Source organism: Mastigoproctus giganteus, chromosome 1, assembly GCF_048544385.1.
Source record: "Mastigoproctus giganteus isolate SK-2022 chromosome 1, ASM4854438v1, whole genome shotgun sequence".
In the NCBI taxonomy this organism is placed as follows: Eukaryota; Metazoa; Arthropoda; class Arachnida; order Uropygi; family Thelyphonidae; genus Mastigoproctus; species Mastigoproctus giganteus.
In genome coordinates this window covers 34,686,715-34,703,581 of record NC_143575.1, presented here as the reverse complement: position 1 = coordinate 34,703,581, position 16,867 = coordinate 34,686,715, and the positions used below count along the sequence as shown (strand labels likewise).

Here is a 16,867-nt window from a genome sequence, read left to right as displayed (position 1 = left end):
GGAGTGGGCCCGAAGCCTCAGCCTCATCCTTGCATCCACAGAAATGTCCTCTGGAGCTGAACTCTTCTCAAGAACTCGTACTTTATGTTTGTGCTGGTTTGGATGAAAATCCGACAAGGTAGAGTAGTCTACTGATTTCGGTTTCCAGATAAGTTATTTTTGGCTAAAGATTTTGTTCTGGTATTTATTTGTTCCAATTACTTCCAGAAGGGGGTGTCATAATCTACCATAACTAATTCAGTATTCTTTTAGAAGATCATAACGGTAGCCATAGGCAGAGGTAAAAGTGATTCTTGCATTGCTTCTATCGGAATGAGCAGCAGCCTGCAAAGCAAAATACTGGGAATTTCAAGGGTTGTTGGGAGTCATCATGGAATAAGTAAATACATGGGTTGTGTTAGGATAACTAAGAGTAAGAACAGGTGTATGTATAATTGCATGTACACCAATGCTACGAGTATAGTAAATAAATTTGATGAATTTGAAGTGCTGGTCAAGACATCAAAACCGGATATTGTTGGGATATCAGAGACATGGTACCACATGGATATAAACAGTGCAGAATTGGAATTTGGGGAGTAAAATGTGTACAGAAAGGACAAACAGGATGGGAAGAGAGGAGGAGTTAAGCTGTTACGCTGTTAGTTAAGAAACACATAAAATGTAAAGCAGTGAATTCTGTTGATATGGATGGACAGCGCAATGTTGAATCAGTTTGGTATGACAGCACTGGCAAAGCAAAAATGAGATAGGAGTGTTTTATAAGCCTAATGACTATCAGAGTATAATGAACAACTGTACAGAGAAATAGAGTGGACTAGTAAATCAGATTGTCTTATAATGTGAGATTTTAACTTCCAAGATATTTGACTGGCAATTGTGGGTTGGTCACTCACACACTAGCAAGACTTTCGTGGATTTGTTGAATGATTATTTTCTACAGTAGCATGTTTGAGAGGCATCCAGCAAGTAATACTCTTAATCTGATTATCAGTAGTGATTCTTCGTGCATTTAGAATCTGCAGATAAAGGAACCATTAGGTGGCAATGATCGCAGTGTACTGATGTGGGATTTACTAAAAAATGCAACTATCAATAGGGGGGAAAAGGGAAAGGTTTTTGCTTTCATAAAGGTGACTACGATGGTCTGAGGCAGTTTTTAAATTCTGTACAGTGGGACCAACTGATGATGTTACAAAACAGTAAATTCTAAATGGGAAGCATTCAAAGAATTAATCTAGGCTTCATACCAACTAAGAAATATTGTTCAAGGTTTAGGCCTAAATGGATGTCAGATGAACTAATGAAACATATGGCAGAGAAGAAAAATGCATGGGATACATATAAATTAACATGTGACATAGAAGCCTATAGTAGATATAAAATGATCTGTATTCAAGTTAAAAAGGAGGTTAGGCAGGTGAAGGCAGATTATGAGAAATCTTTGGCAAAGGTGCAAAGAAAAACAACAAAGAGTTCTTTACTTATGTAAATCTAGAAGGAAGAGGTTGAATCAGATTGGTTGACTTGATATTGATGGTTTGACTGTTGATGATATGTCTCCAGTAGCTAACAAACTGAATGAGTAATCTGCATCTACATTCACTAATGAGGAGTTATTTAGGGAGGGGAAAAGTCCAGAAGTTTATCAAACTCTAACAGGAAACTAAGTGATTTTATAATAACTGAGAGCAAAGTGAGGGAGAAACTGTTGAAGTTAAACATAAGGAAAGCACCTGGAGTGGATGGCATCTATCCAGTTATATTAAAGGAGGCAGCAAAGGAAGTAAGCAAACCCTTAGCCATAATTATGAAAGCTTCCTTGAACTCAGGATAGGTCCCCATGCACTGCAGACGTGCAAAGGTGCCCTCAATTCAAAAAGGGGATCAAAGGGTGACATGGTTAATTACAGACCTGTTAGTTTAACTAATGTTCCAGTAAAAACAATGGAGTCACTGGTTAAGGAAGCGATGCAGAATTATCTAGACAAGACTGAAGTTATAGTTCAGACACAGTGTGGGGTTTGTTAAGGGGAAGTCTTGTCTGACAAAGTTGATTGATATTATGATGTGGTCACAAAGGAATCAGATGCAAAGAATAATTTTGATATCATATAACTGGATTTTAGGAAAGCTTTTGATACTGTGGCACATGGAAGACTACTATACAAACTGTAGCAGTACTGCATTAAGGGCAAGTTGCTACAATGGATAAAAGAATGGTTCAGTGGGAGAAGACAGAGTGGTTATCAATGGATGCTACTCTTCATAGACTAATGTTATTAGTGGAGTCCCTCTGAGTTCGGTGTTGGGCCCATTGTTGTTTTCGGTATTTATCAATGATATTCAGCAAGGTACATCAGGGTTAATATTCAACTTCGTATAGTTTGCAAACTATATGAAGTTTGGCAGGGTTGTTAATAACAGTAATGATAGAGCGCTACTGCAACAGGATCTGGAAAAGTTGAGCAGATGGGCTGAGAGGCGGCAACTGACGTTTAACATTGGCGAATGTAAAGTACTGCATATGAGTAGCAGTTACCCCGGAGTAATGTATCAACTGGGTGGTACTAAACGCAGGGTAGTGGAGAATAAAAAGGACCCAGGGGTAATGGTGCAGTCAAATATGAAGTATTCTGAGCAGTACAGGCAGGATGATTATTTTAGCTCCTAGTGTCTTGTCAATGATAAACAAGAATTTTGCTGGAAGGAATAATGAGGTGATTGTCAGTGATAAACAGAAATTTTACTAGAAGGAATAATGAAGTGATTGTCCCCTTGTATAAGGAAATGGCCAAGCCACACCTTCAGTACTATATACAGGTCTGAAGGCCTCATTTTAGGAAAGATGTAGAGCTGCTGGAAAGAGTACAGAGAATGGCAACGAGATTAGTGAGTGGAACAAAGGGTTGGTGTTACCAAGAAAGGCTTAAGTTCTGCAAATTGCAGCACCTGGAGAGTAGACGTCTGCGAGGTGATCTGATTGAGGTGTATAGGCCTTAAATGGATTGAGCAAGCTCACTGCTAATTGGATTCTTCACCTTGCTCAGATTACTCACCTGAGGGGGCATAAATTCAAATTAAGGAAAGACAAATTGAGGAAATTCACCAAAGCAGAACTAGACAAACATTTGGAGCGAATGGATGAATGAAATGGGGTGGGTTTTTTTTTTTTTTTTAAAGTTGATCCAATATAAGCTTGCTTTCTTGCATAACATGCTCTACTAATGATAATACCATAAACTTTTTTTTTGCATTGGCTCAACTGATTTAATTTATGGTGGCAATAATGACATTCAAAATGATAGATATAAATGTTTCAGATTCCACTGCTCACTTAATTTTTTTTTTTTTTTTGAAAATATTGTATATAACTATTTCTTTATCACTTTTATAAATTATATTGTATATTATATTACTGTAAGGTCTCAAAGTACATAAATCTGAGAACACGATCCTGCTCATTTGCAACTAACCCCCTGATTCATACTTATTTTTGTGACTTATAGTTATAGCTTGTCTATTTTATGATGTCAGTCATAAAATGTGAAATCGGAAGGGAAAGAATGGAAGGGGGAATGTCAATATCATTGTATGTGTGCAGTAATAAATAAATCTTCAATTTATACTCTGGAATGGCTACATTATCAGAGGAGTCCACAAGACAGAATACAAGAAACAGCTCAGTATAAATAGTCACACAGGATTAAACCAAAGTCACTGAAAGCATGTGTACTTATGCACCCTCATGCCTGACCACTTGGCTATTAGCATTAGCATTGGTAGAGCCATATGATAAAAGAAAGCAAGCAAGCTTATATACAGCATAAGCCAAAAAAAAACAAAAAAAACTTCCCATTTCACTCACCCAATCACTGCAAATGTTTCTCTAGTTCTGCCTTGAATTATTTAAGCTGTCAACTTCTACAATGATAGATGGAAGTTTGTTCCAGTAATCAACCACCCTCTGGCTAAAGGGAAACATCTGCCGACCTATTCTACAACTGTCTTTCCTCAATCAGATTTTATATCCCTTCAGGTGATTAATGTGATCAAGGGGAAGAATCCCATCAGCACTGAGCTTGCACAAACCATTCCAGGCCTTATACACCACAGTCAGATCACTTGACAGGTGCCTAGTCACCAGACATTGCAATTTGCAGAACTTAAGTCTTTTTTGGTAAGAGCAACACTTTCCATCGCAGACCAGTCTTGTTGCCGTTCCCTGTACTCATTTCAGAATCTCGACATGAGGCTTCCAGATCTGTATGCAGTACTTAAGGTGTGGCCTGACCATTGTCTTATACAAGAGGATAATCACCTCCTTATCCCTGCTAGCAAAATTCCTGTATATCATTGACAAGACCTCATGAGCTGATCAGAAAACTTGATATTTGATTGCACAATTACTCCCAGTTTCTTTTCATTCTCCACCACCCTGAGTGTAGTACCACACAGTTGTTAGGTTACTCTGGGGTTACTGCTACCTATATGCAGCACTTTCCATTTGTCACTGTTAAACTTCAGTTACAACCTCTATCAGCCCATCTACCCAACTTTTCTAGATCCTGTTGCAGTAGCTTCCTATTATTACTGTCATTAACAACCATGCCACCATTCTTAACATCTGCAAACTTGGCCATTAAGTCTGATATACCTTCATCAATATCATTAATAAATATAGAAAACAACAATGGGCCCAACACCGAACCCTGGGGAACTCAACAAATAACATTATTCCACAAAGAGCAGTGTCCATTGATTACCACTCTCTGTCTTCTCCCACTCAACCATCCCTTTATTCATAGCAGCAACTTGATTTAATGCCATACTGTTCCAATTTGTACGGCAATCTTCTATGTGTAACAGTATCAAAAGAAATCCAAGTATATGATATCAAAATTATTTTTTGCATCCATTTTTCTTGTGACCACATTTTAATAACCAATCAAATTGGTCATACATGACTTCCCCTTAAGAAACCCATGCTGTGTCTGAATTATAACTGCAGTCTTGTATAGATGATACTGCAATGCTTCTTTAACTAGTGACTCCATAATTTGTCCCAGAACAGAAGTTAAACTAACAGGTTTGCAATTACTCATGTCACCCTTTGAACATTCTTTGTGAACAGAGAATACATCTTCATATATTCAGTGTGTGGGGACTTCTCCTGAATCTAAGGATGCTCTCATAATTAAGACTAAGGGTTTGCTTACTTTCTTTACTGCCACCTTTAATATAACTGGGCAGATCCCATCCACCCCAGGTGCCTATCTTATATTTAACTTCAACAATTTTTTCTACAACTTGCTCTCAAATTAAATCGAAATCATGACTCAGACCAGAGCAGCAAAGCAAAAGGCTCAAGCTAATGGGAGTGCTGTGGCCCAGAGGAGAACTGAGTGGGGCAGTTGCCCTCTGAATCACAGCCTTTTAAAATGCACTGCTAGCATGATGTTTGTGGAGCAATCGGGTACGGGACATGATATTGCCATGGGAGATGTCTTTGTGTGTGCACGCAATGTAAGGAGTGTAAGGAAATCAGGTGACAACTCAGCGTTGTTATGGGCCTATATGAGAGCTGGAAGGACAGGGTAGATGCCCTCGAAGGATCTATATTGAGGTGCCCATCAAGCTCTCAGCTGCCCACATCAACGGCAGAGCTTGCACTTGGTCATCACTCAACACAGCAACAACCCCCAAGGCAGAATGCGCTGGTCCCACAGGAACTAGTAGTTATTGGTGACTATTGTCAGGGAAACGGGGAATATGCTTTGTAAAAAGGACAGGTGGAACAGGACCAGGGTATGTCAGGGAAACGGGGAATATGCTTTGTAAAAAGGACAGGTGGAACAGGACCAGGGTATGTCTGCCAGGGGCAAAGGTTAATGATGTTGTGCAGCGGATATCATTTTTTAAGGGCACAAAAGGTGATATAGTTGTACACGTTGGCACTAATGATATTAAGAGTAGGAGACCAGCAGAATTACTTAACAAGTACAGGTCACTGTTGGAAAAAAGCAGTGATTTAGGGTTGAATTTGAAAGTGTCTGCAATTCTGCCCAGACACGACAGGAGGGAGTATATGATGAGAGCTTTGTCGATCAATTTGGCCCTGGAAAGATTGTGCAAAGCTCAAGGGGTAGAATTTTTTCAGCCTGGTCTGTACTTGTTAACAGGAGACTGTTTCTACAGGAATGGAATACACTTAAATAGAAAGGGTGCAAGAATATTTGATGATGCTAAGTGTGCAAGAATATTTGTTGATGCTAAGTGTGCAAGAATATTTGCTGATGCTAAGTGTGCAAGAATATTTCCTGATGCTATCGAGGCAGTGTTAGGTGGGTCGGAAAACTGCTAGCTTGGGGGAATATACAAGGACTAACAGATTAACAGTAGCCACTGGCAGAGGTGAAAGTGATTCTTGCACTGCTTTTATTAGAATGAGCAGCAGTCTGGAAAACAAGATGCAGGATATTTCAGAGATTGCTGGGAGTCATTGTGGTACAAGTAAACACATGGGTTGTGTTAGGGTAGCTAAGAATAGGAACAGGTGAATGTATACTTGCATATACACCAATGCTAGGAGTTTGTTAAATAAATTTGATGAATTTGAGGTATTGCTCAAAACATCAAAGGCAGATATCGTTGGGATATCACAGACGTGGTGTCACACAGATATAAGATCATATCTGATATGATCTTATATCTGTGTGAATGCAGAGCTGGAATTTGGGGAGTACAATGTGTACAGAAAGGACAGACATGATAGGAAAGGAGGAGGGAGGATTCCTACCTAATATGCTATTAGTTAAGAAACACAAAATCCAAGGAAGTGAAGCCAGTCGACATCGCTGGACAGTGCAGTGTCGAGTCAGTTTGGTGTGACATAAGCATTGGGTGATCAAAATTGAGAGTAGGAATGTGCTGTAGGCCTAATGACTCTGATGAGTATAATAAGAAACTGTACAGGGAAATAGAGTGGGCCAGTAAATCAGAGAGTCTTATAATGGGGGATTTTAATTTCCCAGATATTGACTGGAATTTGTGGATTGGTCACTCACACACTAGCAAGATTTTTGTGGATTTATTGGATGATTGTTTTCTACATCAGCATGTTCGGGAGGCAACTAGAGGGAGTAATACTCTTGATCTGATTATCGGTAGTGATTCTTCATGCATTAAGAATCTGCAGATAAGGGAACCACTAGGTGGCAGTGATCACAGTGTGCTGAAGTGGGATTTACTCAAAGAGGTAACTACCATTAGGGGTAAAGGGAAGGGTTTTTGCTTTCGTAAAGGCGACTACGATGGTCTGAGACAGTATTTAAGTTCTATACAGTGGGACCAACTGATGATGTTACCAACAGCAAATTCAAAATGGGAAGCATTCAAAGAGCGTATCTTGGAAGCTACTAGGCTTTACATACCAACTAAGAAATATTTGTTCAAGGTTTAGGCCTAAATGGATGTCAGATGAACTAATGAGACATATGGCAGAGAAGAAAAATGCATGGGATACATATAAATTAATATGTGACACAGAAGCCTATTATAGATATAAGCTGGTCTGTAACCAAGTCACAAAGGAGATTAGGCAGGCAAAGGCAGATTATGAAAAATCCTTGGTAAAGGATGCAAAGAAAAACAGAAAAGAGTTCTTTACCTATGTAAACTCCAGAAGGAAAGGGATGAATCAGATATGTCCACTTGATATTGATGGGTCAACTGTTGATGATCCTGCTCAGGTGGCTAACAAACTAAACGAGTATTTTGCATCTACATTCACACATGAGGAGTTATTCAGGAAGGGGAATGCCAGAGGTGAAGTAAACTCTGACAGTGAGCTAGATGATTTTGTAATAACTGAGAGGAAAGTGGAGGAGAAATTGTTGAGGATAAACATAAAAAAGGTACCCAGGGTGGATGGGATCTATCCAGTTATATTAAAGGAGGCAGCAAAGGAAGTAAGCAAACCCTTAGCCATAATTATGAGAGCTTCCTTGGACTCAGGGGAGGTACCCATAGACTGGAGATGTGCAAATGTGACTCCAATTCACAAAGGAGGATCAAAGGCTGACACAAGTAATTATAGACTTGTGAGTTTAACTTCTGTTCCAGGAAAATTAATGGAGGCACTGGCTAAAGAAGCACTGCAGGATCATCTAGACAAGACTTCAGTTATAGCTCGGACACAGCATGGTTTTGTTAAGGGAAAGTCTTGCCTAACCAATTTGATTGGATACTATGATGCAGTCACAAAAGAACTGGATGCAGAGAATAACTTTGATATTATATATTTGGATCTTAAAAAGGCTTTTGATACTGTTGCACATGGAAGACTGCTGCACAAATTAGAGCAGTGTGGCACTGGAGGCAAATTGCTGCTATGGATAAAGGGATGGTTGAAGAGAAGACAGAGAGTGGTAATCAATGGACACTGCTCATCGTGGACTAATTTTTATTAGTGGAGTCCCTCAGGGTTCAGCGTTGGGTCCATTATTGTTTTCTGTATTTATAAATGATATTGATGATGGTATATCAAGCTTAATGTCCAAGTTTGCAGACGATACAAAGGTTGGCAAGGTTATTAAGGACACTATGCTGCTGCAACAGGATCTGGAAAGGTTGAGCAGATGGGCTGAGAGGTGGCAAATGAAGTTTAACATTGACAAATGAAAAGTACTACATATAGGAAACAGCAACCCCAGAGCAACGTATCAACTCTGTAGTACTACACTGACAGTGGTAGAGAATGAAATGGACCTGGGGATAATTGTGCAGGCAGATGTGAAGTTCTCTGAGCAGTGCAGATGGGCAGCAAGAGTAGCTCATGGTGTCTTGTCAATGATATACAGGAATTTTTCTAGCAGGGATAAGGAGGTGATTATTCCCTTGTATAAGGCAATGGTCAGGTCACACCTTGAGTACTGTATACAGGTCTTTAGGTCTCATTTCAAGAAGGATGTAGAGCTGCTGGAACGAGTACAAAGAAGGGCAAAAAGATTAGTGAATGGAATAAAGGGTTGCTTTTACAAAGAAAGGCTTAAGTTTTGCAAATTACAGTGTCTGGAGAATAGGCACCGGCGAGGTGATCTGATAGAGGTGTATAAAGCCTTGAATGGTTTGAGCATGCTCAATGCCAATGGGATTCTTCCTCTTGCTCAGAATAATCACCTGAGAGGGCATAAATTCAAATTGAGAAAAGACAGATGTAGGATAGATGTGCGGAAATTTGCCTTTAGCCAGCGGGTAGTTGGTTGGTGGAACAGACTTCCATCCCTTGTTGTGGAAGTTGATAGCCTAAATAAATTTAAGGTTCAGCTGGACAGGTATTTCGAATGAACAGAGGGGTGAAATGGGAGTGGCTTTTTTTTTTTTTTTTTTTTTTCGGCTGATGCTGCATAAGCTTGCTTTCTTGCATCATATGCCTCTACTAATGTAATGCTAATGAAACCTCCCTTAATGGACACCTTGTTGCAGACACTCAGACTTTGTTCCCAGACAGATGTATTAGAAATTACATGTTAGATGACCTCTCCAAAACAGACTCTCTCTAATATGGATGCATCCATCTAATATGGATGGAGGACAATGGACTGCATTTTTAACCTCCCTAGATGGAACATTTTCAAGAGTTACTGGCACACACACATTTACTGTCCAACTTCAAACTCACAGAACCAACTTTTCTTCTTCCTCATTTATTCATTCAACTTCCATTTTCTGGAAAAATCTCCCTTCACACATATTTCTTAAAAATTACAATCTACAGAAATTTAAATCCAATGCCAATAAGTATATTCTTTCATCTTCTCAACCTCCAACCCATGCACAGTACTAAGTACTATAGCTTCTAATTTGTGGTTTTCATAAAAAAAACAAAACAAAAAACATTTTTGGTGATCAACAAGAATTTGGAATGAAGTCAAGTTAAAATGATACTAATTAGACTTGTGATTACCATAGATTACTTACGTAGCAGATGGCACAATATGTTGTTAATACACTCATCACTGCTGGTAAGGAATGCTTACAAACTTATTTGGGGTATCTGATGCGGTTTCACTGTTGTGCATGGCTTAGCAAGGCAATAAAATTGCCAAACTCAGAAATACTTTTTCCAGAATTAAAAAAAAAAAAAAATCTCATACTATTAGTAAGTCTGTACAACGGATACTATTTTGTGGTGTACACATAAAAAAAAAAAATGTGTGGGAATAGAGCTATCATACATTTATTTCGAAAAAAAACTACCAATGGGTGCATAGATAATTTTCACGTAGCACATGAGGTTTTTCGACATCTGCAAATACAGGATATTCACAAATTTCTTTTATGAAACAGTACGCGAATAGGGAACATGATACAAATCTGAAACTACTTCCAGGTTATAGAGATTATCCTCACATTTTTATTCACCCACTGGAAAAGTGAACTCTGTAGTAGATGGTAGTATAAATTGTAAAACAGTAATCATGGTGGAATTTGCCAACCCCAAGAAGGAGCAGTACATACTTTGGTTCAACAAGCTGCAGTCTGCCACCACTGTTTTGCATATATTTTGAACACGGTTTAAAAAGAAACCACCAAATAGATACGCAGTTCTGCAATGGTACTGAAAATTCATAAAAGATGCGTATTTGTGAAATCATCCTGGCAAGTGGCGGTAGCCAAACAAAACTCAGTGAGGATGCATGCAATGGAGTGGGTTCGAGGAAGTTTTACACAAAGTCCAGGGAAATCCATATGACATGCCAGTCATGAGCTTAACATGACAAAGTCAACAAGTGTGTAACATGCTACATCACCATCTGATTATACAGCTTGTACACAAACCTTTGATCAATGGCAAAACCAAGAGGATGGAATTTCGTTTGTAAATTTCCTCCATTGACAACAGTTTTGCCATTATTTTGCCATCTAATGTAGCACACACACATTTTCTGATTGGTGAACAAAAACTTGAGGATATTCACAATCAGTTGGAAGTGGATTCAGATTTGTATCATGTACCCTATTCATTCAATAACATTTTAGTTTTGTAAAGGAGGTTTGTGGGTACCCTTATTCCTGTATATTTGATTAAAAAGAAAGCTATGTGATGCTTGGCATTACTTTTATGACAGCAGTGTTCAGTTTTTGAATGAAGGATGACAATTTTCTTGTGCTACCACACATCATTTTCATCTGACAGTGAGAAATGGTTGTCATTTAAGTGACAACCATTTCTCACTGCCATGTAAGAAGTTTGCTCATGTATGCAGATTTTGCCTTGGAATGCTAGGAAAGCCCTGGATGTGTACATATAAATGTACATTCATTAGTTGGTATGTGAATTCAAAATGAAATAAATGAAGTAATTCATGATTTCACATCAATTTAAAAAGAGAGAAAAAGATTTTAAAAAACAATACATATGCACACACAAGTTCTCAAATAATGTACCACACAAATGCTCTCGAGAAAAAAAAGTTTCAAAGATCCGCTCAATTCACGTACTGGGTTAATTGCAATTAATGTAGCAATTGAATTAATAACAAGGCTTAGAATATGAATATATTCCAGACAATATGAAAAGTAGATTAACATTTCAATAACATAATTCATACTTACACATTTTCCACTTAACTTGCTTCCACAGAGTGAAACTATACATAATTAAAATATATATGAATATTCAAAAATTGAATAATAAAAAGTATACATTTTATATTTTTTGTACTGACTTACATTGCTCTACCAGAAAAAAAAAAGTACATATGTAAATAATGCTCTATGCAAATTATAAGGTACAGGCAAGATACACTCATTATATGATTATACACATCCTGATTAAGTATGCAGACTATTTTTGTACCCACATATCCTCAAGTAACTGGTAACTGGAAAAAAATGATCCCATGTATGAGTAAACTAACCTTGATTTAATTCAAAGTAACTTCCTCCTGCATCCACACACCGCATGCAATGATCACAAAGCAATTGGAATGATTGCTTTGTGATCATTTCAATTGGTGGAAGGCCATGACTAGTATACTGTTCAATGTTCTTGTCACAGCTCTTTGAGTGGTGTCAACATCATGAAAATAACTACCTTTCAGTGGTGCCTTGAGCTTCTGGAACAAAAAGAAGTCACAAGGGGCTAAGCCAAAAACCTCCGAACAATGAGAGCCTTGTAGCTTAGTGCACTGTCATGTAATATGAACCAACTACTGTCTTCTCTATATTGAGGCCACACATGACAGATTCTCTGCAAAAAACGTTTCAGAATGTCCAGATAGTAGGCAACAGTAACACCTGCCAATGGGCACGAACTCTTTGAGCACAATTGTCTTGCTATTGCAGGAAGGTAAGGAGCATGGTTTTGATTTTTGACCTTCCTTGGCAAACTTTTTAACTGCTGCCATTATCAACCCAAGCATTTCCTTCAGCATAAATTGTTGAAGAGTAAGCCTCCTCAACAATTCATGCTGAAGGAAAATGGAACATAATCTGCCACGCTGGTCCAGTGTGGGCTGGCAGATCGACCATATTTAGTAGTCAGGGTTTTGAACCCCAGTCTACTCAAGGAACGTGTGCTACTGCACTTCTGCTCATAACCACTCGGCTACGAAGGCTTTTTTTTTTTTTTTTTTTAAGGAGCGTGGTTTTGATTTTTGACCTTCCTTGATAAACTTTTTTGGCTTTGGGAAAGTTTGCTGACTGCCATTCTGTGGGTACCCTGGGGTCCTACTGAAAACACCAAGTCATTTTACTTCTAATAATCAAATTCAGGAAGTTGGGTTTGCTTTCAGCATTTTAATGAGTTCTCTGCAGTATTCAACTTGTACCTGTCATTGACTGTCTGTTAACGAACGTGGAACAAACTGCACACAGACCCTTGTTTTCTTCAAACCCTGGGTTATTATTTGTTGAATAGTTTCCTTATTAATGCACAGACCTTCTGAAATCATTTGAAGCATTGCATATCAGCACTGATTCAAAGCATTGCATATCAGCACACATTTAATGATTTCCTGCACCTTTACAACCAACTCTGGCATTTGAATTGTTTTTGCTGGGCCCAGATGTTCATCATCTTCCAGTGATTTTCTTCCATGGGTGAAAGATTTATGTCACTCAAATGCACAAGAAAATTCTCTCCATACACTTGCTTCATCATTTGAAACATCTCCATGACATTTTTTCCCAGTTGAACACAAAACTTGATGTTTTGTGTTCTTTTGCTCTTTTGTGTTTTTGCTCTTTGTTCCATTGTCCCTCTACAACACAGACACAGTAGAGATGTGTGGTTCAGCTCATAATACATTCTGAAATGGTAATTTCCACCGACCTTGACTGTGGTGCTTGAGAAACAATCATTCTTTCATTTCATGTTTACTTCTAGTAGTGCCAGCACTGGGACTCATCTCATAATATCAGTCTTGTTTTCCAGTTGACACACTATGTACCATGGACAGTTTTTATAGCATTTACCCTTCATAGAAGGCTGTGTGAATGGCTGCCTTGAATATGTCAGAGTGAAAGACATGTTTAGCAACTCGTGACCGCATCACGTGTTGCTAAACGTGTATGTAGCGCTGAGGGGGTTACATTACTGCTGCCAATAATTCATCGAAATATTCTTAATGCTCTTCTTCAGAAATCTGTGAAAGAATGCTGCAGCAGCAGTATCAGGAAGCATGTATTGCCAAAAGATAAAGAACAAGTGTTTCAAAGTGAATGAACAGGTGTAGGTTTACAGAATGTTATCAGGCCTACTTGTTAATATACTGCAAATGATCTCCATAATGGACAATAATACTGCCAGCATTACCATTAATAAAGGCATATGATGCAAGAAAGCAAGCTTATGCAACATCAGCCAAAAAAAAAAAAAAAAACACTCCCATTTCATCCTTCCATTCTTTCCAAATGTCTGCCCAGCTCAGCCTTAAATTTATTTAGGCTATTAGCTTCCACAATAAAAGATAGAAGCCTGTTCCACCAATCAATTACACGCTGGCTAAAGGCAAATTTCTGCACATCTATTCTAAAACTATCTTGCCTCATTTTGAAACTGTGCCCCCCCTGCAAACTTGGACATTAAACTTGATATACCTTCATCAATATCATTGATAAATATTGAAAACAACAATGGGCCCAACACCGAACCCTGGGGAACTCCACTAATAACATTTGTCCAAGAAGAGCATTGTCTACTGATTACCACTCTCTGTTGTCTCCCACTCAACCATTCCCTTATCAATCGTAGCAAATTAACCTTAATGCCATACCTCTCCAATTTGTACAGCGGTCTTCCATGTGCAACAGTATCAAAAGCTTTCCTGAAATCCAAGTATATGATATCAAAATTATTTTTGATATTCAGTTCCTTTGTGACATCATAATATCCAATCAAACTAGTCAAACAAGACCTCCCTCTAACAAACTCATGCTGTGTCTTAACTATTACTGCAGTCTTGTCTAGATGATTCTGAAATGCTTCTTTAACCAGTGATTCCACTATTTTCCCCGGAACAGAAGTTAAACTAACAGGTCTGTAGTTACTTGTGTCACCTTTTGAACCCACTTTGTGAATTGGTGATACATTTGCACACCTCCAGTCCATGGGGACTGCCCCTCAGTCCAAGGAAGCTCTCATAATTATGGCTAAAGGTTTACTTACTTCCTTTGCTGCCTCCTTTAATGTAACTGGATACAGCCCGTCCACCCCAGGTGCCTTCCTTATGTTTAACTTCAACAATTTATCCTCCACTTTGCTCTCAGTTATTACAAAATCACTTAGCTCCCTGTTAGCGTTTGATAAACTTCTGACACTCTCCTCAATGAATGACTCCTCATGTGTGAATGTAGATGCAACATACTCATTCAGTTTATCAGCTACCTGAGCATAATCAGCAATAGTCAACCCATCTATGTTAAGTGGTCCAATCTGATTCATCCCTTTCCTTCTAGATTGTTGTTGTTGTTTTTGGTTTTTAGGAGCATTAGCAACTAAGGCCATATTGCTCGGGGAATATGCGGTGGTCATTCCCTGACCTTTCCGCATCCTCCATATTTGGTGGTTACGGACTCAAACCCTGGTCTAATCAAGAAGTGTGTGCTACGCACTGCTGCTCCTGCCCACCTGGCTACGGAGACGCCTTCCTTCTAGAGTTTACATAAGTAAAGAACTCTTTGCTGTTTTTCTTTGCATCCTTTGCCAAAGATTTCTTGTAACCTGTCTAACCTCCTTTATGACTTGATTGCAGACTAGTTTATACCTGCCGTAGGTTTCTGTGTCACCTGATACTTTATATGCATCCCATACGTTCTTCTTCTCTGCCACGAGCCTCATTAATTCATCTGACATCCATTTAGGCCTAAATGGATGTCAGATTTCTTAGTTGGAATGAAAAGCCTAGTAGCTTCCAAAATTAAGTCCCTTAAGATGTCCCATTTAGAATTCAACGTTGGTAACATCATCAATTTACCCCACTGTACAAAATTTAAAAACTGTCTGAGACCACTGTAGTCACCTTTACAAAAGCGAAAGCCCTTCCCTTTAGCCTTGATGGTAGTTACAGCTTTAAGCAATTCCCACATCAGTACACTGTGATCACTATCATCCAGTGGTTCCTTTATCTGCAAATTCTTAATGCATGAATAATCACTGCTGATAATCAGATCAAGAGTATTACTCTCTCTGGTTGCCTCTCGAACGTGTTACTGTAGAAAACAGTCATCCAATAATTCCACAAAAGTGTTGCTAGTGTGCGAGTGACCAAAGCACAAGTTCCAGTCAATATCTGGAAAGTTAAAATCCCCCATTATAAAACATTCTGATTTACTGTCCCACTTTATTTCTCTGACAACTGCTCATTATACTCATCAGATTCATTGATCAGTGTGTGTTATAGGCCTATAACACACACCTGCTCTCATTTTCCCTTTCCCAGTGCTTATTTCACACCAAACAGACCCAACACTGCATTGTCCACCAAAATCAATTGGATACACTTCCTTAGATTTTATATGTTTCTTAACTAACAGCATAACCCCTCCTCCCTTCCTGTCCTGTCTATCCTTCCTGTACACATTGTACTCCCCAAATTCCAATTCTGCACTGCTTATATCTGTGTGACACCACGTCTCTGATATCCCAACAATATCTGTCTTTGATGTCTTCACTCACTCTTCAAGCTCATCAAATTTATTAACTATACTCCTGGCATTGGTGTACATGTAAGCATACATGCACCTGTTCCTACTCTTAGTTACCCTAACACAACCCATGTATTTACTTGTTCCACTATGACTCCCAGCAGTCCTGGAAATCTCCATTTACCTTGCTTTCCAGGCTGCTGCTCATTCTAATAGAAGCAGTGCAAGAATCACTTTTGCATCTTCCTGCGGCTACTGTCAATCTTTGTATCCTCCCAAGTTAGCAGTTTTCCAACCCACCTAATACCGCATCGATAGCATCAGCAAATATTCTTGCTCATGGAAGACTGCTGTAAAAATTGGAGAGGTATGGCATTAAGGGTAAGTTGCTACATTGAATGAAGGGATGTTTGAATGGGAGATGACAGAGAGTGGTAATCGATGGACACTGCTCTTCATGTACAAATGTTATTAGTGGAGTTCCCCAGGGTTAGGTGCTGGGCCCATTGTTGTTTTGTGTATTCATTAATGACATTGATGAAGGTATATCAGGATTAATGTCCAAGTTTGCGGATGATACAAAGATTGGAAGGATTGTTAATGACACTAAAGACAGTATGCTACTCCAACTGGATCTAGACAAGCTGGGCAAATGGGCATGAGAAGTGGCAACTGAAGTTTACCATTGACAAATGCAAAGTACTGCATATGGGTA

At 38.8% G+C, this 16,867-nt stretch overlaps 1 protein-coding gene across 4 annotated transcripts in view; it reads right to left on the bottom strand.

The window, feature by feature from the left end:
• LOC150090697 (sorting nexin-13-like) overlaps positions 1 to 16,867 on the bottom strand; it is a 372,237-nt gene that overhangs the window by 153,154 nt on the left and 202,216 nt on the right. For all 4 annotated transcript variants that reach the window (XM_090372320.1, XM_090372326.1, XM_090372330.1 and 1 more), the window contains one exon: positions 11,620 to 11,654. In XM_090372320.1, coding sequence (XP_090228446.1) covers positions 11,620 to 11,654 — 35 coding nt within the window. The remainder of the gene's footprint in view (positions 1 to 11,619; positions 11,655 to 16,867) is intronic.